The sequence below is a fragment of the Halichoeres trimaculatus genome, unplaced genomic scaffold (assembly GCF_033239565.1).
Source record: "Halichoeres trimaculatus isolate MK-OKI-2021-1 unplaced genomic scaffold, fHalTri1.1 fHalTri1_scaffold_2, whole genome shotgun sequence".
NCBI lineage: Eukaryota > Metazoa > Chordata > Actinopteri > Labriformes > Labridae > Halichoeres > Halichoeres trimaculatus.
This window is the reverse complement of record NW_027437180.1, coordinates 41,347,161-41,374,687: the sequence shown is the minus strand read 5'-3', so window position 1 is coordinate 41,374,687 and position 27,527 is coordinate 41,347,161. Positions and strand designations below refer to the sequence as shown.

Genomic DNA, 27,527 nt, shown 5'->3' with positions numbered 1-27,527 from the left:
TCCTGTTGTGTTGTGGTGTTTACATTTGCTTTGTAGCGTTTGCAGTTGTGCAATTTGTCTGCAGGAGGAGGAGGAGATGTGATGTTATCATTAAGCAAAGCTTAAACTGGTTGCAATTAGGAGTTTGTTGTGTATGTTTAGCAGGTTTGAAAGGCATGTGCAAACTGGCACAGTGTTTCGCAAACTGGCACAGTGTTTCGCAAACTGGCACAGTGTTTCGCAAACTGGCACAGTGTTTCGCAAACTGGCACAGTGTTTCGCACAAATGGCTGCTGTCATTGTGGCGAAAGGGAAGCATAGTTGCAAAGAGAGATGAAGGCAAGAAGGAATCCTTCATGTGCTTGTCAACAAATTTGGACCATCAGAAAAAAAAAATCTGAATACAGACTGTGACAGTGTCAAAAGAAAAAAAAGAAAGTTTGATTAAATAAGGAAAATGTTGTTGTGATGAATGAAAGGAATGCAGTAAAATGAAAATAAATCCCTGTAAGAAAAAAGAAAGTATGATAAGACGGGGTACCTGTTTCTGTCCTGATTTGTTTTTTGATCGAAAAAGAAAAGAAAAGAAAGGATGAAATTATAAAGGGAGGACGTGGCGTCAGGGAAGGGGCGGAGAGGCGTAGGAGAGGGAAGAAAGACAAAGAAACTGGCGTGCCAGTGGAAAGGGCCGGGAAACCTAAGAAAAGTAAAAACTGTCCGGGGAAAAGTGTTATCAATCTTACAATAAGTCTCCCAGAGTTGCTTACTTGCGCGAGCCTCTACAGCCCAAAGGAATCATATGGATTATCGCTTCCCAGGACCAGGAGGAGCACAGACCAGGGCTGGGAGAAGTTAAGTTCCTTCCAGGGGGTGAGCCTGACAACGTTTATTTTTTGTATTTTTTCCTGGTATACCAGTGATTTTTTGTTGTTGATCGATCACGTTTTTTGGGGTGTTTTTTGTTTTTTTTCCCGGTGTGGATTATTTTTATTTCGCGACGGATTTTGATGGGAAAACGGACACACAAACTGTTTAAAAGACATTTTAAGAGGGTGTGACAAGGACAATTGGGCTAATTTTCGTTGTAAGGGATTTTTTGTTTTATTTACAGACAGGACAGACTGTGTTTGGGGGTTTTGTTAATGAACTATTTGAGTTTGATTTCTATTATGCGCCGGATGCGCAGGCGACACTTTAGTTTGGCTTGATTAAAGAGAAATTTTTGTTTGTTCTAAACGTTGCTCCGATTTTATTTCATTTTTGACCTCTTTTGTTTGTCTCATGGAGATGGGCCTTTTGTGCGGGGATTTATCATTTTCCTGGAAGTTTCCCCTTGAGTGTTTAACGCCGACCCGATAAGGGTTGGTTCGTTACAAGACCATCTTCCTTTTTTATTTCAAGTGCAGATCTTCTGGTTTTGCTCACAGCTTTCACCTTTCCTCATCATTTAAAGGAGGAGTCTGCAAGAATTCTTAAAAAAATAAAAAATAAAAAAATAATGTCAACTTTTACGGGAATAATTCTGCGCAGTTGTCACTTCTGAGCCTCTATATGTGTGTGTCAGTGTCAGTTTCTGCCTCAACCCCTTCCTCTGCCTGTATGTTGATGTTTTGGTTGTTTGATGACGTTTCTGGACAGAAAGCAGACGTAGCTAGCTCAGCCTATCACCTGTGCGCAATTGATTTGATATTGAAGAAGCAATTCTGAGCAGCTACTATAGTGGCTGTAGCACACAAAAAAAACCCCACACAACCAAAGTGAAACGAAACGCCAGACAGACAAAGCTTTTTCCTAAATGAGAGTGAAGCTTGGCTCAACTTTCACTTCCTTTCGGGAACTCGGAGAGCAGCACGGGACAAAGAGTGACGCTAGTTAGCTTTCTGCTAACCAGGTATATGTCAAATACTTGTGATTAGCTTGCGCTAACATGCCAAATCAGATACACAGCTCTCTAGTCTCTCCCATGTAGAAACGTGATGCTACAGGTGGTTGCTGGGCTAGTGAGTGTTTTCACATAGTCACGGTCAGAGGCTGTGGGTGTGTGCTGCTGCTGGCACTGAACCAAGGAGGAGGAGCCCAGTTTGAATGTTGACTTTTTTGGACACCAAATAAGTTGCAAATGTTTGTCCAGATTGAGTTCAGTGTGACATTACTAAATAGACTTGGGTTTGGTTTGTGACCTTGGCAGAAAATGTAGCTGGGGGCTGTGCCGAGCATCATCATTTTCAATCAGAAATGTCGGTAAATTTGTGTTAATCACAGACTCTGCTTCTTCAGTGTGAACGCGCCCCACAAACCCTGACATCTGTTAACTCCAAGGTCCTCAGGTAATCCTAACCCTGTGTGAGTAGTCTTCAACGAGCACTCGAACATCTTGAATCAGAGCAAATTCTACTTGAAGATCTGATCATTTTACAAAAATGGGACAAATTTTTAAGCTTTCAATTACTTGTTTCACCTGCATGACTTTTCTTTGGTAGGAACAGTCAGAGGTTATTTGAAAATTGGTGGATGAAAATATTTCACTAATGGGTTCATTTAATAACTTCTTTTGTAAAATCCTAGTATTTTCTTTTATCAAATTGGACCCAGTCACGGAGAGACAGAGGTAGCTTGGCTGGCGGGGAATGAGGCCTCAAAGGGGAGGTGAAAAAAGGAAGTAAAGCAGATGAAAAGATGAGTAGATATTACATTTTCTGCCACTGCTACATCTTCTTATATATATTTTTTGCAGAGTGCACACAGCCAGACTCCATCCAGGAGCTGCAGGATGAGGTTCAGGAACAAGAGAAATACTGTTAGGATGACTGCAGGAGGGCAGGCGATGAGGCGGAGAAGCAAAGAGAGCACAGAGTTGACTTTATGATTGTTTTTGTCTCTTCTCTTCACACACTTTCCCCCTGTACACTTGTTTTCTTCTTGATCCTTTGTTCTCTTACTCCACCTGCGGGGGTACATCCCAATAACTATCCTCTATCTATTCATGTTCCCTTCTACCCTCCTCTCCCTGTACAGCTCTGCAGTCTGTGTTTCAGGAATCTGGATTCCTCCCCTCCTACTTTGAGCGTTTGCGTCCCTGAAGTGATCTTTGGTTAATCAGGTTTGAGTTACAGCTGAAAGATGCATCTTCCCACTGATGTTGGTTACAGTTAAGGCTCTAAATTAAAAATCATAGCAACTCTCATCTGTGTGCACCTCATGTTTGAAAGATGTGCAGAGTAAAGTTTCTTTTTCTTCAAACTCACGTTCTCCTCACTAATTAGACTCAAGCTCGGACTCACTTGGCCTGAATAATCAGGACTGTGTTCATCTGCATGCTAAACCTTCAACCACACTCTAAATGAGTCAGAAAGTAGAAACTTGTGCATAAAGTTTCCAATCACTTTTTTTATTTTTTTTTTTTCCACTTTTTTGCCTGTTTTTGGAAACGACAACTAAATAGACCACGCCGACTTTGACCCAACTTTTTCACCTGGATATGAAATAGTATCCTCAATAACCTCTCCAAGTGTTCTTTACCAGGGGCTGTAAATAAGGAATTGATTATTATATTAATTATTTGTAATTTGATTTTTAGTTTGCTTTTTTAACACCAGACCAAGTGAAATAGTTGAATGATGATGTGATGATGTCCAGCGACTTTATCAGGAGCCATAACTCCCAAAAGAAATACACACACATCTCAACTTTTTTCCAAACCAGCTTATAAAGAAAGAGTAAAATGATGGATTTAAATTAGAAAAAAAAAAGAAAAAAAAAAAAGTTGTGCAAACAGAACTTTCAAACTGGGCTCCTCCTCCTTGGCTCAGTGCCAGCAGCAGCACACACCCTCAGCCTCGGACCCTGACTGTGTGAACACACTCACTAGCCCAGCAACCACCTGTAGCATCATGTTTCTATGTGGACAAGACTCCAGAACTGTGCACCTGACTTAGCATGCTAGCACAAGCTAATCACAGGTATTTGAAGCAGAAAGCTAACTCGCATGTTGGTGTTAGCCCTCTTCCAGCTACAATTCTTCAATTTTGTTTAGCAGGAGCTTTTGTCCGAAAGGTACAACACAAGCAAGAATTTAGACAGAAGGAAACCCGAGTTAGTGCGACAAAGTGCTACAAGATATTTGGCCACAGGCTCTACAATTTAGTGATAGAAGAAGAATTTTTGTTTGTTTTCTTTCTAGCCATAGCTTACCACAATTTATTGCTGCAACTGTATAGTTTAACCTTCCACAGCATTCAATAATCAGTGCTAAAGACTGATGAAGTGATGAGTCTTCAGACGTCTCTTAAAGTAGAAAGGGACTCTGTGGATCGTATAGAGTTAGGTAATTCATTCACCATTTGGGAACAACAGAGGAGAAGAGTCTGGCTAGAGATTTGGAGCCGTGCTGGGCTGGGAGCACCAGGCGTCTTTCACAAGCAGAGCGTAGAGGGTGAGAGGGAGTGTAGACCTGGATGAGGGACCCCAGGTAGAAAGGAGCCAGTCTTGTAAGTGTTTTGTAAGCCAGAAGAAGAGCTTTGGATTTGATTGGAGCTGCTACTGGAAGCCAGTGAAGAGAGATAAACAGTGGAATGACACGTGCTGTTATGAGCTGGTTAAAGACCAGACATGCTGCTGCATTCTGGGTAATCTGTAGAGGTTTAGATAGACTCGCAAGGAGGCCTGCTGGGAGGGAGTTGCAGTATGCGAGACATCATCTCAACAAAAAGTCGGAAAAAGAGATGAAAATGTGGAGCAAAGTGGGACACCTGGTTTCCGTCGTTGTAAAAGTCTTTCCAACACCACATGATGCTGAAACATGCTCATAGGTCTCCTGGATCAAGGTTGGGCATCCAGGAAAGGAGCCTCTTTACTGGTCTCATGAGATAAGAGTGAAGTGAATCTTATTTTCAACATATGTTCTTTACTCACAGTTACTCCTCGTATCTGTACATCTCACAACCGCTTTTTATCTTTTATTTTCATCCTGCTAAGTTCTGCTCAGGCAATTACTTATCAAACCATCTTTAGTATTAGCTCTATTCTTATCTATATCATTTTCTCTGCTGCTGCAAATATCCCACTTCCCCACAGGGATCATAAAAGTTTCATTCACTCTTCAGGGAGCTACAAGAAGCACTATTTGCAAGGCATATTAAATATCAAACACTGTAATACAAGTGCTACAGATGTCATTAATATCGCGGGGCCTGTAGCTGCCTATTATGATGATGTCTCTCTTCAGATTCCTTCACTGATTCTCTTTCTCATCTGCTGTGAGCAAAAAAAGCACTGAAACCTTGACAGTTATCTTTGAGTTGACAGAATATTTCTATCAGTATCTGACAGCTTTTTATTCTTCTCTGTCTGGATAACACCTTTTCCTGACAACAACATTAAAGAGGGGATATTGTGCTTTTTTTAGGCTAACGCTATCAAAGCTTCACATGATTTACAGCACAAAAAATCTTTATTTCTTTCTCTCATTAGTGTTTGAGAAAACCCTTGTTTCAGCCTCTGTCTGAAACACTTCATTTTGGCTGCTGTCTCTTTAAGGCTCCCCGCTCCACAACCCCCTTCTCTCTGATTGGCCAGGGGACAGACCCTTTTTTTTTTTCTTTTTTTTTTACAATTGTTTATTTTTGTTGGAAAACAGATTTTTATTGATATATCATTAGACATTTCTTATACAGAGTCATGTTCCAGTCTTTTATATTCACACCTATTATTGGGGCAATAAGTTCAATCCACAAATTGAAGATGAGCTAAAATGTGACAAAAAAAAAAAAAAAAAAAGTAGGTCAACTTCTCCATTTTAAAGATGTTACCAGGAGGATCTGTTTTAATTGGACGGTATCGCCACCTTCTGGCCTGGAGTCCCACACACACACACACTGTCATAATGATGTGACTTTTAAACAGGTGTGTATTTGTTTATTTGGAACATATTTGATTTGTTCAACGTTTGTGTGAAACGTGACATCAACCAAACATAAGTTTGTACTGTACATCAGTAGCCATATGTAGCGCTACTAGCAGCCCATTGCTATGACAGATCCGTAGGCTAACGTGACAAAAAGCTAACTGTCAATCTTCATTTTATTGATAGACTCTCAAGTTTGAACAGACCACTGCAGAATAACTGCTGACTGTGGGTTGGAGCCAACATTAGCACAAACAGATTAGCCCTTTTAGCCTTTAGCTTGTGCTCTATCTCTCTCCTGTTTCTCTTTCTTCTGCTCTTCTGTCCTTTTTCTGTCTGACAGTTAGGCTCCAGTGTCCACCATCACTACAGAATTAATCACAGAAATCATTTTCAGTAGAGAAAAACACAGATCTCTCTTCTCACTACTAAACTTTGTTAGCCAGCATGGTGTAGTCGTAGAGACCTAGATGTGTCGTAAATCAATCTGGTGCTGCTCGACCCGATCGGGAAGTAGCATTTCAAAATAACCTACATTTCAGTCAGACAACTCACGTTTGAATTGTTTAATTAGCAGCAAATATATTTTATGTTTGGCGTCCAGGCTCCGGCCTCATCACCCCTCACAATAAATTTACATGGTGACATTGAGGAGTGATGAGCAAATTATACTGAACATAATCCCCCCGGAGCCTGCAGGTGGTTGCTGGGGTGGTGGTGGGGGCAAAGAAACATGCAGCATTACAAACGCAGGGCAGCCAAGGCATTGACAGGCAGAGAGGGATGGGAGACTCCCGGTTTAAATAGACCGCCCAATTGAGAGAGTGTGATTGCAAGATGGTTATGACGTGTGAGACACGTGGTATGTGTATAGCAGTGCTGCTCAAGTTGACTGCCTGAACTAGCTCGCGGGCTCTCCCCATTGGTGCTAGTGATGGGTACCTTACGCATTTGAAACGATACGGTACTGATGCCCTGTACGTGGCATTCGGTACTGGTACTCAACGGTACCAATTTTCTGTACTTTTTTGTGTTTATGTTGTAAAAAATATCAGTCTGTTTAATAATACAATGTATATATTTTTTTACAATTTAACAAATTTATTCTTCAATATACAACCTTGAAATGCTGTGTTCATGTCCAGCGTGGAAAATTGCCTACTCTTCCACTCCTTACAGTCACAAGGATGCATTAAGGTACCTTAACATGGTACCTTTTGACTCTACACGAATCAATACCCAGTACTTTTGACATAATTCGACCGGTACCTAAAAAAGCATCTAATTTGGTACCCATCCCTAATTGGTGCTGATAATCTCATTTTAAAGTGTGGATTACAATCGAGCACTCCTCACCACCCCTTTAAAGATTTCTGAAATTATTTCGAACCAGTTGTCTCTTGTAGGTAGCCATTTTTGAGTGATGGACACCAGTGTTACCTTGATAAAGACCCTCCAAATTCAAAACTATTAGAGTCTTGTATATTTTTCTTGTGTTTTATGGAAATCCTCCAAAAACAAAGTCAGTTTAGTGCAGCCCCAGACGACATGACAGTAATTTGCCACACTTTAACCACATTATGTCCAACATGTTGGACTTGGAGTCTTGTATTTTTTTTTATTAATATTGTGTCTTAACCCTTTAACTTGTCACTCATCTGTTTGGTAGAGCATTTTTTGAGTCGCTGTATCTGAGTGAATATATGTTGAACTGAGTAATATCTGATTGTGCTGTATCTACAGCTTGAAATACATTTTTTTTCTGATTTTTATTTTATTTTTATTTTTTATCTTGGAGTTCCAACATAGAAACCTTTATATATATATATATATATATATATATATTTATAAATATATATATATATATATATATATATATATATATATATATATATATATATATATATATATATATATATATATATATATATATATATATATATATATATATATATATATATTTTTTTTTTTTTTTTAACATGGAACTTTAAGTTAAAGGGATAAAAACAATGGACGTTAAAGGGTTAAAGTATCCTATGATTTTTTTTTTTTTCTAGCAACACTCCCCAATTTAAAGAGTTTGTTGAGCCAAACTTCCACTGAGACCCTTGTCCCTGCTTCCCTTTCCAAGTTTTTTAATGTGCAAAGTGTTGTCATTTTTAGCCAGGAGAAGAGTTTTATATAGTTTAGAGAAAGATTTTTTTCAAGGCAATGAACTGTAAACAGCTCTCAAAATTGTATAAATCTCACCGTCTGTTGTTGGCAGGAGACTCCTACGTTATGACGACATCATTTACATCTTTTGGAGCAGGTTACATAGCGTTCAGTATAAATATCCAGCATTGTAACTTTAAAATACGAGAAAGCAGAAAACCCCCTCTTTAAAAAAACCTGTGTTGCATGCACAGCCTTTCCTCTTTGAAGCTCTGTAGTCTTTGTATATCTTTGTAAGGAATCTGGAGTGTTTACTGTCAGACTCTTTGGTGTGAAATTCTGAGGCGATGCTAATGAAGCCCGACACAGACTTGTCCTGCTGTTTTTCAACCTTGTTGCTAGCAAAGCTAATGCACATACATACCTTTCTCTGTTTGTCTGGGGCTTAATCGTGCGTCACCAAACTTTGTTTTTCAGACAGTTTGTTCGTCTCCTCTGTCTGAAAGCAGCAAGCGTCTCAGCGGTGGTGAAATAGTTCAGAAGTAAAACTGCTTTTCTCATGGGACAAATTAGCTTATGGCCTTCAAAGGATGTACATATCAGACAGAGAGCGTTACACAAGACAAACAACTTTTTGCTTCAGTTGTTGAAAGTTTTGCCGGAGCAGGAGATGAAGCATAAAGCACAGGCAGAGTTCTGCCGAGGTCTTGGTCTCTATTTCACACCTTAGCATCGAGCGGTGATGACTGTCGAACACCATCACAGAGTGACGTTTCCCTGAAATGATATTTGAGACAGGAGGCATCTATTACTGAACATGACACGTTGGAAATGGGCTGTTACGAGGACAAAAGAAGAAGTCTGTTATTTCTCATCCACATGCTGTTTTTCCCTCATGCAAATGTCTCCCTCCTGCTTTGTCTCTTATTCAATGAAAACAAGTCAGTGAACAATGGAAGAGAAACTCTGAAGCTGCAGAGGAGTCAGGCTAGTCTTACACTACTGATTAAATTATCAGCTTGGTGCTCCATCGGAGGCACAAAGGCATGAAATTGCTCGACATTTTTACTCCTGATGCACTCTGCCATTAGCCATATCCTCGGCTACATTTCACAGCGAGGAGGACAGCAAGAGGCTCGGAAAGTCGTTTTAGAATAACTTAAATATTCGCCAGGCAGGGGGTTGAGCGAAGACGGATGGATGGATGGATGGATGGATGGATGGGAGAGTGTAGCTCATAAAAACAAATCCACAAAACAGCTGTTGTGTTTGATGCGCTGGTGTTTAATGGGATGTGAAAACATATACAAGATTTTTTTAACATTTAACATCTGAAATCATCCCCCGAGAAGCAGGAGATTATCATGTCAACACTGGAGAAGTGAAAGCTCATTAAGTCTTGAAGGGGACGTATCATGATGCTGTCTCAGGGCTGGTGACTCCAAAACACTTAAAAGTGACTCATCTTTAAAATAAAATCAACAAGTACAGCATATTCTCTCCTATTTATTCCCATCTTGACCTATGGCTAAGCCACGCCCCCTCTACTCATGCAGACAAACAGTGAGCATTCAGTGACAGGTGCCACGGTAGGAGACGTTTCTCAGGATGCTATTGAGTCACCAAAGGCTCCAAACTAGACATGGAGGAAAATGTTCATGATTTTAGTGTTGAAAAGGTCGATAAAAAGCTTAGGTTAAAGACAAAATGTGCGGGTCCCAGTGCAAGCCTGATAAACAGCTGGTTAGCATCACCTTCACCACTGAATTTAACATTGTAGTCTCAGAATGTGAGACAAAAATGTAACGTCCTGTTTACGATTTGTACCAAGAATGTCCCTCTGTTTGTTTGGTGCAGAATTTAATTTAAATCATTCAGCATAACCTCTGTTATCTTGGCTAGAACAGATAAGCTAATGAAGCTGAGCTCCAGAAGCTAACGTTTGTTTAGCTAGAGTCCTTTGGACAACAGCTAACTAGGCCAACGAACTCCCAACAAACAAAGAGACATGATGAACACAGCAAGAAGCTAACGTTAGGCTAACTTTAGCTAACGTTAGAGAAACCCCAAACCGTGACAACATGCTGCCTCAAATACTTCCTCAGCTGGGCAGTAGCTCGGTCCACAGGGACTTGGGTTTGTAACCAGAGGGTCTCTGGTTCAAGTTTTCCCGACATGGAACAAGGTTGGGAGTTGGGCAAATAGCTGGAGAGATATTAACATTATTTCCTGAGTACTGTCGAGGTACCCTTGAACAAGGTACCATTCCCCTGAACTGCTCAATGTTGTGTCTAAGTGAAATTGTGAATTGTAGCTCACCTCAGAACAGATGGAGAAATCCTTGTTAACGTTATTCATGTTAAGTTGATGTGGTCTACCGCACAACTTTATCCAAAAAGACACTTGTCTTGGTTGAGATGTGGTTTAAGAATGAGTAAAAGAAAAACCTGTCGCCCAGCCTCATGTGCCCCGTGAACATGGTTTGAAAATTTAATTCTCAAAATCTTAGAAAAAAGCTCATAAAACCAACAAACACTGACTTTTTGTGACACATTTAATTGGACGAAGGGGAAAAGAATTTAGAGTGTATAGGAATGGCTATCTTCGCTGTGATTGGCTCATTGTGCTTGAGGGCGGGACTCAGCCATAGATCAACCTGAATTAGCCAATGAAATTTTTAGAGTCCAAGCAGAATTTTAATATTTCTGTTAATTTTTTCTTAAAGGGACATGTCATGAAAAACATAGTTGCTATGTTTTTTTTCTTCATCCCAGAATGTATTTATTTATTTATTTATTTATTTATTTATTTATTTATTTATTCATTTATTTTACCTTTATCTATGGACTGTTTAGGGATTTTTTTTTCACCAACATAATATGAAAAAGCCAATCCATTTTTATTTATTTTTTTTTTAAGATAACTCCCTTCAGAATCTTCTCAACTTATGACATCACAAGTTGAGTAATTATAGTTATGGCTGCCCCTTCACCTCCAGAGCTTCCCTTTTAGAACATTTTTACTTTATTATAAATTATAAGGTAGAAAAAGATACGATTTAGACCTTTACATGTGCTCAAATCTATATGAGCTCCAACTCCAGTGATGAACGAAACCAGAGTTAAAGTGACACAACCGCGTGTTCACAAATGTCTTGCTGAATTGTTGGTTGATGATAGTCTTCCACAGTGTCTCCTGTATGGGGGCCGGGTCATAGGAGCTCACTTGGTTTTAAAGAGACACACACCAAAACCAATCAAACTGTTTAAATATGACTGAAAAAAAAAAACCATGGCAAGTTGGTCAAAGCAAGGTTTGGTCAGGACTGTACAGATCCGTATCTGTTAGAAGAAGACACAGATTTTCCACCATTTGTCCGTGCTGCAGAGGAGTGGTTTCTCTCAGACAGCTGTTACTGTAGCAGGGACTCCAGACTGCAGTGGATTATATACACTTGACTGATAGAGCTGAGAGCTATACAGAGCAGCAGCAGACTTCATGATCAGATATCTTTCTTTCTTTCACATCTACACATCTGTCCAAATTCAAACACTCTCCCTTCCTCTGCTGGGCTGCAGGAGAAAAACATTTGTTTTCAGATAAAATCTTTCTCCTGACTTTGTTCCAATGAAGTTGGGCCTCCTGTGGTTGTTTGCCAGAATCAGGGATCGTGTTAAGAAAGAATATCTCAGTAGAAGTTGTTTGGAAGTGGATATTCTTACAAGGAACTTAACAATTCAATTCCACAAAAGAGCTATTGTTTTGTGGTGAATCAGAAACACCAAACTCCAATTGGGTTAGAGCTGGTGCCCAACTGTTTCCTTTCTGTTGCTCAGCTCACGCTCATGGCAGAACTTTGATTTGACTGAACAGTGACTTCTTTCTTGCTTGAGGCTGGCTCCAGAAGTACCAAAAGTCACGTACACACACCAAGCCAAAAAAAATGTCTCCTGTCTGAGTCGTTAATTTTACTATCTGCACACACTGTACAGGGGGTGAATTTTTTTCTAACTTGGTCGTTTAGAAGATATCAAGATCCAGAGTTCGCCCAATCAGAGGCACAGCTCAGCTCATGTGACTGATGGGAGCCCTATAGCTGTTAGTTTGGAGACTCAAAGCCCGCCCCATTTCCAATATGGCCGAGCCAGCTGATTTGCTTAGAGGATGAGGGTGTAGCATCGTGACAACACGTAAATATGAGTGACACTCGCAAACAAAGCAGCATCTGGATTAGAATTAGCATCTTGAAAATAAAAACAAATAATAAAAAATAAATAAATAAAATAGAATGTTTTCCAGGTTTGGCTTAAATATGAGGCTACAAGTAACACTAGATTAGGAGCCGAGCCAAAATACTCATCTCTCTGAAAAGAGTCTAACTTCCTTGGATAACTTTACTTGGATTTTTTTTTTCTTTTTGAGTGACTGTAAAGAAAGCCAGCATGAGTTTCTAAGTGATCTTGCAAAAGTCTACCTTTCTAGATATATACCTGGTTGTAATCCACATCAACCCTAAAACAGGTTATTCCTACAGATTTCCAGCTACTACATTTGCTAGTTGTCACGTTTCAAACTGTAGCGCTTTGTAACTGTACTAATAAATACCTTACCTTGGCACGCTGTATTCATAGACTGTAAAAAAAAAAAAGATGTCATCTTGCTCAGCTTGAAGTGAGGTCGCCACAAAAACTGCTCCCCCTAGTGGCTGGCTGCAGTATAGGTCAAAAAATCTGTCTCCCCAGTCATTCCAGATGGGCTGTGGTCAAACTTTAAAAAATTAATACACCTGGTAGAAATGTTTCTCACGTCTGATTGTTGTGGGGATTTGAAGATATCATTTGGCTGTCTTGTATTCAAGTCCTCTTTATTCTGAAAAGTTTCATTTTCATTAGTTATACGAGGTAAAAAATGAGGTTTTACATCACGTTTTGGCTTCAAAACCGCACAATGGTAAACTGCAGAGCCACACTGTCCACTCTATGTACAGTCTATGGTGGTATCCAGTAAAATGTTGTCTCAAACAAAGAAAATTTTTCTCAATCCAGTCTCCATTTTATTCCAAAATAAAAACACACACCTTGCTAAAAGTCTTTTTTGAAAGTGTGCGTAAGACTCTGGCCACAAGGTGGCGAGGCAGTCCAAATAAAACGGATCCTCCTCATAGCATCTTTACATCAGTTACAAAACTTTAAAAAGCAAAGAAGTTTGTCTCAGTCTGTTCAAACCAAGCAATAACCTCCAGTGGAGATAAGTGAAGCAGGTGTGGAAGTGTTAAACCTGCAGTTCATCAAGTGTCCACTAGAGGCTAGCTGCAGAGACACCCGGAACCATGTATACACCAATCCTAAAAAGCAGATTTTCACAGCAAAAGTGCATTTTAGAAGATGTTTTCTTAAAAAAATAAATAAATAAAAAAAAAATCAGGTCTGAACAGCTGTATGAGGGAAGAGTTTTGCCCATATAAGGGCATAACTGGCTTGGTTGACAGATGGACGCCCTGTAGCTGTCTGCACAGAAGCTAAAGCCCGCCTCTTTGCCTCGTCCTATCTTGAACAGAGCTGGATGGAGTCAAACTTTTTCACCATGGTACCTGCTGATGATGGGCTGTATCAGACGCAAAACGGGCAACGTCACCTCCATAAATTTTACTCTCTGTGGTTTTTGCAGATACACACACATGCACCCAGTAACACTCTTTATGGCTTAAATTCAAATTTAAGCGCTGAAAGTTGCTGAAGTACAACATTTACTCTTCAGTGGTCATAACCTCCTTTTTAATACCCAATGCCGCACTCACACACACACACACACACACACACACACACACACACACACACACACACACACACACACGTTCTCTCCACAAAGACAAACCTCTAATGTACCCTGACTCTTGCCTGTCCCACCTCAGTAACTCAGCGTGGACTTTTATAACTTTTTAAAACAGCCCAAGGCTTTCTCCTTTCACTCTTTTTTTTTTTTTTTTTTTACACCTGAAGGATTCATGGGGTGATTTAAACACCGCCTCACCCTCCTTCGCCCAGACTCACACGCTCGCTGCAAAAGTCAGCAGGCTTTAGAAATGCCACATTTCCGCATTCTGTCTGGATTTAACTCCGTAAAAGTCAAAGTCTGTCACTTTTCCTCCTCTTCAATCTTGTCTCAATGCATCACTAGCCACCAATTTTTTATTTTTTTTCAAATTCAAAAAGTTCTGAGAGTACCTCTCGGATGTGATTGGACGACTGTGGCAAAGGCACCGAGGCAGATGACGGAGCATTTAGCGTGAAAAGGTTAAAGGTTTCATCCCAAATGGCAGGGTGTTGATAAGGTAGTGTGGCTTTCACTGGTTCTGAAAAGGAAAAGGGCAGGATGAATGTCAGCCAGGTCCTCTACGAAAAATAAATCACACTAAAACGCTCCAGTTCCTAGCCAGCCAGCATGAGTCCACGTTAAAACCCCTCTCTGCTTTCAGAAGTACACCAAATGGAGTCATTTCTCTTAAATTAATGCAGGTTCATCTGCGAGAAGCAGAGGAAAGATCTTAGACTCTCTGACTTGGAGGGAAATCTCATTAGTTCATCACTTTTTGTCTGTTTTCAACATCACATGCACAGCACAGTATTTGGCAATGTGAGCTAATGCCCTGTTGTTCATTCTGTACTGTCTATATCAGATATCTGCCCGGTGGCTGCAGAATTCTTGATTTTAAAGCCAAAGTTTTGTGGATTATCTTTAGAGAGGAACTGTAACTTATGAAAGTGCACTGGAACAGCAGTCAAACTTGTAACTTCCCATCCCGAAACTCACACCAGATCGATTTACTCCAAGTAACAACTATCTGGAAGAAAATACAGATTTTAATTCTGTGTGGATGGATTCATTTGACTGTCAACGTGCTGGATAAATATACATGTTTGATATATGGTGAGACATGAGCAAACTACAAAAAAAAAGGAGTTGAGCAAGATTATAATTATGTGAAATCAAATTGAGGTATTCTTTCAAAAAATATATTCTTTTTTAAATTCAGAATTATTTTTTTGCAAGTTTGAGATATTTTTGCCATTTAAAATTTCAAAATTGTTAAACATTTTTACACATTTTTAGAAATTTCCAAAAAAATTGCAAATTTTGATGTCTCTTTTTATTCAATTTTTGCAAAGTTTTTCCTTTTTTAATTTTTTTTTATTTTAGCAATTATGGGAATTTTTTTTTTTTTTTTTTTTTTTGCAAATTTTGATTTTTTTATTATTTTGTCCTTTTGTAGTTTTTTGAAATGTTGACCTCTTTTTTTAATTCATCCAAAATAAAATAAAAATGAAATAAATAAATAAATAAATAAAAATAAAATAAAATTAAAAAAAACAAGACTTCACATGTACAATTTCATGAATTTCAAAATAACTTCTGGTATGATTATTATTCACTAGTTTTTTATTATGTATAGGATTTTTTGCGCTTTAAAGGTTTTATATTATGAAGATTTTGTGGCTCCAGAATGACTTTAATCAGGGCCCTTACCTTTTTGTTCACTAATGTTAATACAAAATTGGCAGCTGCTCTGGCGTTAACTAGTTGTCGAGGATAAATCAGTACACAATACATTTCAATTTAACAACAAATACAGTAAAATAAAAGGTATAAGCTTCTGTAGATGGATGAAATGTGGATCTGGTGGCTTTTAAAAATGAGATAAAAGCAGACCCTTAAAATCTATTTTAAAAGCATTTCCATTAAATCCTGACTGCTGTGAATGTAAAACATATATATATATATATATATATATATATATATATATATATATATATATATATATGTTAATAGTCAGTGAAAAACGCCAAAGGTGACTCCCCTATGATATAAATGAGCTCTTGGATAAAACAGAGAAGAGATGATCCAAACAAAGTGTATTTGACATACCAACTTACTGTTTTTTGTATTTCCTGAAGACACAAACTTATCAGAGGACTCTTGGAAACCGTTTTTCTTCAAATGAGCCCAAAATGAGCCTCTTGTTCTCCATCTTTCATTTTTGATTTATCAGAGATCTTCCCTGTCTTTGTCCATTTTTCCCCCCAGAAATGAATTAAGATAAAAACCCCTTCATGTTGATGTTTTCCTGCCTTGCTTATCTCGTCGTGCTGGACAAATATGGACGCTGTGTAAAACGGCCGTGTCGCAACTGAAGGTCAAAGCAGATCTATGAGAGGATGAAGAGGGAAAGGGAGGGAAATGTAAGGATTTATATCAGAGGGAGTGAGGCAGAAGGGGGGGAGACTTTAAAGACAACAGCTGCTATCAGCACCAAGACAAACACAGCCACACGGGGGCCCTGACACGTCATGTGTACTGGTGTGTCCTTATGTTTGTGTGTGTGTGTGTGTGTGTGTGTAGCATCTTTAAACCTGTAGACTCCAGGCTGAGCATATTTTGGTGTGTTTCACAGTTTCACAGCAGTTTCACAAGGTTTCAGAAATGAGGCTGAGGTGATTCTCTACTCAAAGCGATGTAACTCGATATGCCACAGATAAAAGTATCCTCCAATAAAAAGCGTCTCCTTTTGAAGGACAAAGACAGCTGAGTTACCGTGCATCCAGAAAATATTCACAGCCCTTCACCTTTTCCACATTTTGTTACATTACAGCCATTTTTTTTTTGTTACATTCATATTGCTAAATGAAATAAATTATTTTTTTCTCTCAAAATTCTAAACACAACACCCCATGAAAAAGTGATTTTTTTATTTATTATCTATTTTGTATTTATCTTTTATTTTATTTTATTTGTTTTTAATTTTGCAAATTTATTTAAGATAAAAAACTAAAACAGTAGTATCCGTGGCCAAGTATCCAAAGCCTTTACATTGCGATTTTTCAGGCAGATATTGGGATTTCAATACAATTCACTATCTTCTAAAATTCCAGCTTCAGTGCAATGTTCACAATGAACAGGAACATTAACAGACATGAAAGAAAATAACTTCATACCATCAAAACATTAAAAGCTGTTATTCTAATGCAAGGATGAAAACTAAAAGTAAGAACTTTCAGTGTTTCCAATGAAAACGTCAGCTTACTGGTAACACTGCAACGATGTTAGCAGCGTTCCAGAAAAATTCCACTCTGGAGGCCGTTTTTTAAAAGTTTGAAGTATCGGTATCAGTATCAACATCAATATCAGCATCAGTATGAGCAACAGTATCGGCATCAGTATCGGTATTCGTATCAGCATCAGTATCAGCATCAGTATCGGTATAGCTATTAGTATCCAAATCAGTATCAGAATCAGTATCAGCATCAATATTGGCATCAGTATCAACATCAATATTAGCATCAGTATCAACATCAGTATCAGCATCAGTATTGGTATGAGTATCGATATCAGTATCAGTATCAACATCAGTATCATTATCAGTATGGCTATCAGCATCGGTATCAGTATCGGTATCGGTATCGGTATCGGTATCAACATCAATATCAGCATCAGTATCAGCATCAGTATTAGCATCAGTATTGGTATTAGTATCAGTATCTGTATCAGCATCAGTATTGGCATCAGTATCGGTATCAGTATTAGTATCAGTATCAGTATCAACATCAGTATCACTATCAGTATGGCTATCAGCATCGGTATCAGTATCGGTATCGGTATCAGTATTGGTATGAGTATCGGTATCGGTATCAACATCAATATCAGCATCAGTATCAGCATCAGTATTAGCATCAGTATTGGTATTAGTATCGGTATCAGCATCAGCATCAGTATAAGCATCAGTATTGGCATCAGTATCGGCATCAGTGTCGGTATTAGTATCAGGGTCAGTATCGGCATCAGTATCGGCATCAGTATTGGTATTAGTATCGGTATTAGTATCGGCATCAGTATTGGCATCAGTATCAGCATCAGTTTTGGCATCTGTATCGGCATCAGTATCGGTATTAGTATTGGTATCGGTATCAGCATCAGTTCCAGCATCAGTGTCAACATCAATATCAGCATCAGTATCAGCATCAGTACTGGCATCAGTATTGGTAGCAGTATTAGTATCAGTATGGGTATCAGCATGGGCGATAATTGACCTGTATTCACTTGGTATCGGATCAATACCAAAATTTCCAGTATCACCCACTGCTCAAAAGTGGATTGCTGTGCCAGGACAGAGAAAGATGTGTGTGAGACAAAGACTGATAGTGAGTGTGTGTGTGTATATGTGTGTGTGTGTGTGTGTGTGTGTGTGTGTGTGTGTGTGTGTGTGTGTGTGTGTGTGTGTGTGTGTGTTTGTGTGTGTGTGTGTGTGTGTGTGTGTGTGTGTGTGTGTGTTTGTGTGTGTGTGTGTGTGTGTGTGTGTGTGTGTGTGTGTGCCTGCCCATCAGAGCTGCTTTAAGCCTGCAGCAGCCTCACTGTAATTGCCTCAGCTGTCAAACCAGCAGAACATCCTCACGTCGCTGCTGTTTACTAGACCAGCAAGCTCTTTCTTTCCCTGTCTCTACCTCGGCTGCACATGCAAAATTTGGGGAGACAAAACTAATAGGAGAAGTTTTTCACTTTCCTCACCCTCAAACTCTTCTAATCTCTCCTCCATCTTTGTCTCTGTTTTTGTTTCTCACCTTCTTTTTGACCCTTGACGGCTGCACCGTGCACTCTATTTTTACAGATCAATAAGTCAGGCCTGATGTGAAGTGTCTGATTCCAACACTTATTTTATCACTCCAATGCTCGGCACGACACGGCAGAAAAAACTTCCCTCACCTTTAATCCACCTCGAGAGTCGACTCTGCCTTCAACACTTTTCAAATCAGAGTAAACAAGAAACTCAGAGATGTGCACAAAGGCAATATTTTGACTTTTAAAACAGAAAAACCTCAACATTTTGGAGTTCCTCACACACGACTTTTGTGAAACGAGGTGAAAACGAGGAGTCGGTTTTAAAGTTGCTTTTCATTTCCAGCGAGTCAGAAGCTCATTGGGAGTCATTTAGTGTGATGTGCACTCTTGAATGCCCATTTTTATTTAAATAGGAGGAGAAAACAAGCAGAGCAAAATGTCTTAACAGCCTGAGTGAAGCATTTTCTTAAATCAAGTGACATTATCTTGTCACAGGTAATGTGCTCTACTTAATGAAAGAGAAGTCTAATGATTCCCGCTTCCCGGGGAATCTGCGCCTGAAATTAATGGAATTAACCTCTCGAATCTCAAAGTTGTCTTCCTCCCATTGGGTCTTTTTCAATTTCATCTGGGTGAAACTTTTCTCCTTGCCATATCATAACAAAAACAACTAATAAGGTGTAAACACCCTGAAAATAAAAGCAGCGATGGTGAATCAGAAAACCTCAGCCGAGGGAGCCGTTTCCCTCCTCCTCTAATGTCTCCTTCTTCAGATTGCAACCCCGAAATGTGGAATTATTCCTCACCGGTTTTCTATCCCGGGGACTCATGTGAGGTGAGGGACATTAGCGGAGGAGCCTGGTGCAGTAATTCTCCTCCAAAGTGCCTTTAGCCGAGGCGCTAATGCTCGTTTTTCTACATCTCTGTGTTGTTTGGCTGCAGACCGGACCCACGTCACTGGCACAGTTAATCTACCCTTTGGCTGCAGTCCTTTATCCCTTTAACCTCTCAGCAGGGATTAGGGAAAGCAACCATCTGAAGTGCCCTTGAGCAAAGTTAGTCTGGAAAAGTGCCGTGTTTTTCCCCCCATTTGATCTCTGTTGTGAATGTGCTCTTTAATTTGTTATACTCCCGCTTTATAAATAGCAATTCTGTGTGTTTTGAGGAAAGCGCTCTTTCTTTAATTCTGCTTGCCAACATGCCCTTGAGCGAGGCAGTGTGCTTATCTAACAGCACCAAGCTGTTTAATCATCTCATATTGTTTTCAACTCTGAGTCCCGGACTCAGCGACTGACCGGCACCAGCCCAAGGAGAGTGAAGGCGACGTATCGTAACAACTCATTCAGGATTTTGATCCGGAGAAGCATGAATGAGGAACTGCTGTGACTGGAACTGGTCTGAAAAGAAAGAAAAAGCTACTCAAACTTTAGCTAACACTACTTACCAGGCACAACAAACTGTAACACAGTATTTACCGTAAAATACCAAATAAACGCCGGGTTCCAAATAAACGCCGGGTGTATGGTAAGTTACTCTGCGCAGCCTACGAGCCGCAGGTCGTAGTTACAGAACACACATGCAAACGCTGAGCTCACAACTGACAGTTGACTCTTGAAAACTGATTTTTGTAAAAGAAACATAATCAGACTGTACTTTATTAGTAGTGGTGCAGAGGATCATGATTGATCCGTGATCCGTTAGGATCGACGTAATCGGTTCGGCACACACATGACCCACACATGTTTTTTGTGCAGCAGAAGCCCAGAGCGCTCGCACCAAACACCCCCTCCCTGCTCGTCTGCTCGTCTGCCCCGTCTGAGTGCAGACTCAGATGAGCCCATATTTTACTTGACTCAAAACACAAATAAACGGACTCCCACCGAAAAAATCTGATATGGGTCTGCATTCACACTTTATTTAGAGAATTTTCAGCACGTTACTTTCACAAAAAAATGCTAAATAAGGCTCTAGTTCTCATCGTGTCTTAAAACGGCGCTACCTCCGCTGCAGAGCTACAGCTGGGTACAAGGCACTCACCGCTTAGTGCATCAGTCCACGCGCGGCGTGCTAGATATAAACAAACGCAGGTAGTCTGCCAGGACGAATTATGCAATAACAACGTCAAGATGAGGAGGCTTTGAAGGGTCAAAGAAGAAGACGTTACCACTTCCGCTGAATGTTATTTCCTGGGAATGAAATAAACGCCCGGTCCCAAATAAACGCCTGGTCTGCTCAGTGATTGAAACAAATAAACGCTCCGGCTACTATTTGGTATTTTACGGTACTTTTATAAGATTTTGATTGCGATGCATGATTCTGGATTATCCAACAACAAAAAAACAAAAACAAAACAAAACAAAAAAAAAGACAAGTTGGATGAACAAAAAGAAAACTGATAGCACAAGATCTTTGCAACACCTTAAGATCTTCACTAGATCTTCTGCTTTTTCGTATCTCAAACATGAACACAAAATAATAATCCTGATTTGTGGACAAATCAACCTTATAGCAACACAACCTTTCTCAAGTCAGCATTAAAAAAAATCTATATAGCTGCAAGCAGCAATAGCCCGTCGACCAACATGTCCCCGTCCGGGCACGTCCTGGTCGCCACATGTGCAGCAAAATGTGGCTCAGCCAAAAGCCGTAGGTCTTGGCAGGTCTTGATAGTTATGCCCCAAACATTTCAGGGTAGCTCAAAGTAGCTGGATGGACTGCAGTTTTATGCCCCTGGGTGGCGCTCTTGGACATTAATGTTAGCCCAACCAGTGGCAGAAATGCACTGAGGCTGTGTCACTGAAATTGTGTGTGCATTTTGATCCTGATCCAACAATGTACAAGACTTCATTAAGGTTTAATGAAGCAGCCCCAATGGTCAAATAGGTGGTTGTTTGTGAACACGCCCATTGCGTTACCTAAAATCCATTTGTAACATTTTATCGTCAAAGTGTGTAGTACACACAAGCCAAGTTTGGAGTAGATCAAATGAAAAACCTAGGAACTGTTCAATGTAATACGTACACTAGAAATTGTCAATATCTGATGTTGGCGTCCAATTTGCGAACCTTCTATGAACGTAAGTTTTGCCTATTTGGGGCCATTGCCATTCTGGGGCGCTGTGCTTCCAGGGGAAAACAATGACATGGCTGCGTCCGGGTTGCAACAGTAAACATATGTGTCTGTTTCCGTGCAGATCAGACATAGTTTACAAAATGACGAACTTTGAGCCCTTGCCGTGGCCATGCCCATTAACATTCTATAAATCCTATGATAACTTTTCATCTTCAGTGTGTGTAGTATACACAAGCCAAGTTTGGAGTTCATGTGTGAAAAAAATGTAGGACTAGGTTGCTCAAAAAGTAGCCTAGAAATCATCAAAATCCGATGTTTAGGTCCAAATAACGAAGTTCAAGTTCAGAAATCACGATAGTCATAAGAGACTTTTTTGTAGGGCTGGGCACCAAATTTCAGGACTGTAGCTGAAAGTAGCCCGGGGAGCTGCAGTTTTAAGCCCCTAGGGGGCGCTATGTAGCATACATTTTTGGGCAAGCAGTGGAATCATTGATTTTTCACCAGGATTGAATTTTGGGTCTAGGTGAGTTCGCGTTTTTTCCAAGCGAAAGGTACGCAATTTGGGGTTTAAGGCGTACACGGAAGAAGAAGAATAATTGCAAGGGTTTCAACAGGGCTCTCACTCAAACGTAGGTTGGCTGGCGTGTCCCAGCACCACCCCCTATCGCTGTAACTGGCAGCTAACAGTTCTTGCTCTCTTCCTCTGGTTTTTGCTTTAAATCCTTAAAGAACTGCTCCCTGAATGTGACCTAAAGCCTGAAATGAGTTCACGTTTAACTACGTTTCAGCCTCTGAGTTTGGGATATGTAACAATGTAGCATGAGCAAACAGAGCAGTTGTGGCTTTATTCAGAGTGTGCAGCTGTGTGAGGAACCTGCAGCGTGGGAGGATGTTTCTCAGCTCTGTTTTCAGTCACTCTGTGGGTATCTGCTTTCACACCTGACCCACTGATACTGGCATGTAAATAACAGACAGTCCCTTCTCTGGCTGACATAAATAAGGAGGTGCAGTGCAGCCAGTAAACATGACACTTCCAGACAAGACGAGGAAGATCGTAATAAACAATCCTGCAAATCATGAAGAGGACAGAGGAAGTATTTTTCAGCTGAACAGAACAGAGACAAGCGTCAGGTCTGAAGCAGAGTGTGTTCTAACTGTAAAGTCCAGTTTCTACCAAGACGTTTGTCTCGGTACAGCACGCATTTTGTGGCATTTTAACTGACTAATGCTGGGATGGATTCCCAAATAACTGAGACAAACCCTCCCACAGCAGCTCTTTGCTCAGTCCACAGAGCGACGGCAGTAAGATCCAAACAGCAGCCGTCTGTCAGTTAGGGTTTCCACACAACAGGGCAACACACAGACGTTCAGGGGCGATGTGCTCTCCAACCAGGCAGTTAACAATGTCTGAGTCTGAGTGGTGACTTTGTGCTACACACCTGCAGCGTCTCAGCTTCAGCTGGGCGGTGTCTAGTCTGTTCATTTTCGCTAATAAAGGCCACAAACACACACTGAATTACTGCGTGAGCTAACTTCTCCAAGTCTCCATGAACGCTTCAAAATAAAATAAAGAATTATCGAGGTACATTTACACTTTTTAACCCTTTTTAAACATATGTATTACACTTATCTATAACTAAATTTTAACTCTTGATGAAATGTTTTTAAACCATATTCACTTGTGTTCAAACAAGGAACTTATTGACAATCACTATCTTTTTAATGTCCACTTATTTTAACAGGGTTACGCTCATGTTTACACACTCCTGACTGTTATAGTCTGGTTTTTGTGACTTTTGCGTACATTTTACAAACCTGTGGCAAGAATAGGAGAGACACATGTTGCGCTGCTGTTAACATCTCAAAAGATATGTTTATTGTTCCTCTCTGCTCAAATGCAACTCTATGCAACAAGCACCACTGTGCCCCCTAGTGGATGGGTGTGGAATAGCTAAATAGAAACTGAAACTGCTGAGAAAGCATCATAGACTGTATATAGAGTGGACAGTGTGGCTCTGCCATTTATCATTGTACGGTTTTGAAGCCAAAATTCCTCCGTATCAGGAGCAGCTATTGGCAGCCAGAGTCTGTGAAAGTAGAGATTGTGAGGCATTCTGGGAGAATCTGAGAGGAGCTGGGAGACAAAAATAATATTTTTTTTTTCTTTAGAGAGTCTAATCACTTCCTGACTCTACCTACAGACATATTTTACAATCCCTGAAAAAAATACACAAGAATGTCAGCTGTCAGTCATCGTTAAACCTTGTTTTTAACCTCGTATAACTAATGAAAACAAAACTTTTCAGATAAAAGAGGACTTGGATACAAGACAGCCAAATTATATCTTCAAATTACCACAACAAAATGAATTTTTTTAAGTTTGACCACAGCCCATCTGGAATGACTGGGGAGATGGATTTTTTAACCTATACTGCAGCCAGCCACCAGGGGGAGCAGTTTTTGTGGAGACCTCACTTCGAGCTGAGCAACAGTCTATGGAAAGCATACAATTGAAAGTGGGGAAAATAAACATAAATAAATAAAAAATAAATTATAGAGGCTCTGTTTTTATCTGCTCCAGTCAGCTTGTTCTTAAATAATTCCTAAAGACACTGCTTTCAACTGTCCTTACACTAATAGATTTCACAAACCTCAAATATATTTTAAAAAACACAAAGAAATTTCACAGAACGCAAACCAAAATGGATCACAAAATAAATCTCACCAACCACAATCTTGGTAGAGGTTTGAAAGTTGGCGCTGGCTCTGCTACAGCCGGTATCCAAAGTAAACAAATGAAAGATGACTGATGTGACTGATATGCTTCGATTTAGCCAATCAGAGACAAGTAGCTCTTTCCGATTTGGTGGAATTTGTTTTGTGATCCATGATTCTGATTTGCTTTCTGTGAAATTTATTTTTGTTTTTGGTTGGTGAAATGTATCAGTGATGCAGCTGTTGCAGCTATCGGCATCCAGTGCCTACCACAAGGGGGCACAGTTTGCTGTGGAAACGCAAACAGGATCAGGCTTAACTGTTCTGATCTAAACTGGTCTACTTTGTGGAAACGGGTCTTGAAATTTTTATGTGTGTGCCTGTCCACTGTTTCTTTATCCTACGACGTGCGTCTTGCTAAAGAATCTTTATTTTTCTCAGGCTGGAGTCACCGACTCGGACCCTGACCCTGGAGGCCCCTCGAGGCGTGGAGGTGAACGCTGGAGTGGGAGACTTCACGGCGTCCTGTAGGAAAGACCTCCTCCTACAGTCGTCAGAGGGAGAGGTGAGTGTTTTCAGTGTGTGTGTGTGTGCTGAGAGAGATACAAGTGGAAGCATTTCATGTGAATACAGCGAGTGCTGGAGGTGTGTGTGTGTGTGTGTAGACTATAGACTCTGTGGCACTCCATAGTGTTGGGCCTGCTTCATTAAAGTACCTTATTAGGCTAATGAGCGTCATCAATCCAGGCGACCTTGTCCTCCTTTTTTCCCCTCATCCCTCCTTTCTTCTCCTCTTCTGTTTGGGAGTAGTGACTTCATTAAAGCTGGTTTGATGAGGTTCCCTGTCAGCCGCCGCTGCTCCGTGTGTGTTTTTGGTTGTGCGTGTGTGTGTGTGTATCATTGTTAGCCTGCTATCTCACTGTCAAGCCTCTTGCATAGCAGCCTGACACAATGTGTGAGCATGGAGGCAGACTTAGACATTAGCTGTGTGTGTGTGTGTGTGTGTGTGTGTGTGTGTGTGTGTGTGTGTGTGTGTGTGTGTGTGTGTAGGTGTGTGTGTGCACAAATGTGTGTGTGTGTGTATCAGCCTGCCATGTTGCATGTCCGCTGGAGCATAGTGTGCCATTAACTCAGTAATTAACAGAAGAATGGCCTCCTCTCGTTTGTCACATTCACTGTCACTGTCAGTCACACACACACACAGGGCCTGCTATCACACACGCAACATGCACACACACAAACAAAGACACACACACACACACACACACACACAGATAATAGAAGTTTCTAAATCAAGTTCAGGTTTGATGCTCTTCTCATTTCCTCTCATTTTTGTCTCATTTACGTTTTTTTCTCACCTTCTTCTCTCCTGACTGATTTTATCCACTGAGCCAAACTTTTTTTTATCTGACAGACACTGAAAAATCTGACTTTAGCAAACTCCTGCTACAGCTCTGAAATGTCAGTGATAACAGGTGTGATGGGACACAAAAATCATTCATCAAAGGAAACACACAACTGGTGATTAAAAGTTTAAGAACAGCCCTTTGTAACATTATCCGAGGTGAAGCTCCGGGTTCAGCTCAGCAACTTTGTCACTAGACTTAGTGAGTTTCCAGACCCATTAGGCTACGTTCACACTGCAGTCAAAAGTGACCTGCATCTGATTTGTTTCTGACAGTGTGAACAGTATGGGGTTATATTTGTGCCATCAGAAACTGAAATTGAATTAAAATATTGAATTTGAAAAGCATGAAGTGTAACTGAAAATTAATGTTTTGAAAATGAATTTATTTTTAAATTGAATTATTTTTTTTTAATTGAATTCGAAAAAACACAGAATTCAATTTCAATTCAGAGTGGCACGACCATTACGTCATCTTGTGCCCATCAGGGAGACTAATCGAGCAGATTCACGGACACTACACGTCCGCTATCTGTGCTGACATACCAGGGCTGTTGTGTTAGCTGTTGTTAGCACGCCCTGCGTTTAGTTCACAAATACCACACGAGGGATGTAAATAACACTGAGGTAGCATTTCTACAAATATAACTTTAACAATACTATGTTTACGGCTGATTTAGTGTTACAAACATTTGTCTGAAGTGCTTATGAACTGATTATTGCAGGAGCTTGATAACTGTTTAGAACGGGGGGCAGCCATCTTCGATTGTCAACTCGGGGGTGCTGAGGGGCGTGTATGTGATTTCATTCATTTCTATACCGGCTATCCCTTTCAGGGTTGCGGGTGCAGCTGTCAGTGGGCGAGAGGCGGTAGCAGAGAGGTAGTAGAGAGCGGTACCGGTCACCAGTCGATCGCAGGGTAACATAGTTGACAGACAACCATGTGTATTGTGTGATTTCTAACTTGATTATTCAACCGCTGGTCTTCAGCCATTGTTAAACTGACGATCGTCCCGCTCAGGGTAGGGGGAGTACAGACAGACACAACACAGGAGAGTCCGGGGACGTGTAGAGGGTGTCTGTGAATCTGTGCTCGATTAGTCTCCCTACAGGCACAAGATGACGTAATGGTCGTGTCGCTCTGAATTGAAACTGAATTTTAAAACTGAATCTGCTTTTTGTGAATTGAAATTGAATTCTGTGTTTTCCAAATTCAATTTAAAAAAATAATTCAATTAAAAAAAATCATTTTCAAAACATTAATTTTCAGTTTCACTTCATGCTTTTCAAATTCAATATTTTAATTCAATTTCAATTTCTGATGGCACAAATATAACCACATAGAACAGCACAAGTCACATTGAATCTGACCTTTTCAAATCAGATTCAGGCCACTTTCAAATGTGGTACTGAATCAGATACATATCCCATTTTTTGACTGCGACCGCGGTTTTTAATTTAATGCGACTTTGACGTCATTCTACAGCAGCAGTTTACCTCAGGGCAAATGTTTTCAAAGTCACTTCATGGACAGAACATAATTAGAGGTTAATATAGACATGATTATTAAAAAGTCTATGCTTTTTATTTTTATTTTTTTTCAAATAAAGAGTTTTAGTTATTCATCCAGCTAGAAGCTTGATCAAACAATGCATAAAAGGACGAGTGATGAGAAAAAGTGAGAGAGCACTG

The 27,527-nt window shown here is 40.1% G+C and overlaps 1 protein-coding gene across 2 annotated transcripts in view; it reads left to right on the top strand.

Moving 5' to 3' along the window:
- The window catches only part of LOC141802568 (zeta-sarcoglycan-like), a 602,901-nt gene that overhangs the window by 547,667 nt on the left and 27,707 nt on the right, over positions 1–27,527 (top strand). For both annotated transcript variants that reach the window (XM_074686112.1, XM_074686119.1), the window contains exon 7: positions 24,872–24,995. In XM_074686112.1, coding sequence (XP_074542213.1) covers positions 24,872–24,995 — 124 coding nt within the window. The remainder of the gene's footprint in view (positions 1–24,871; positions 24,996–27,527) is intronic.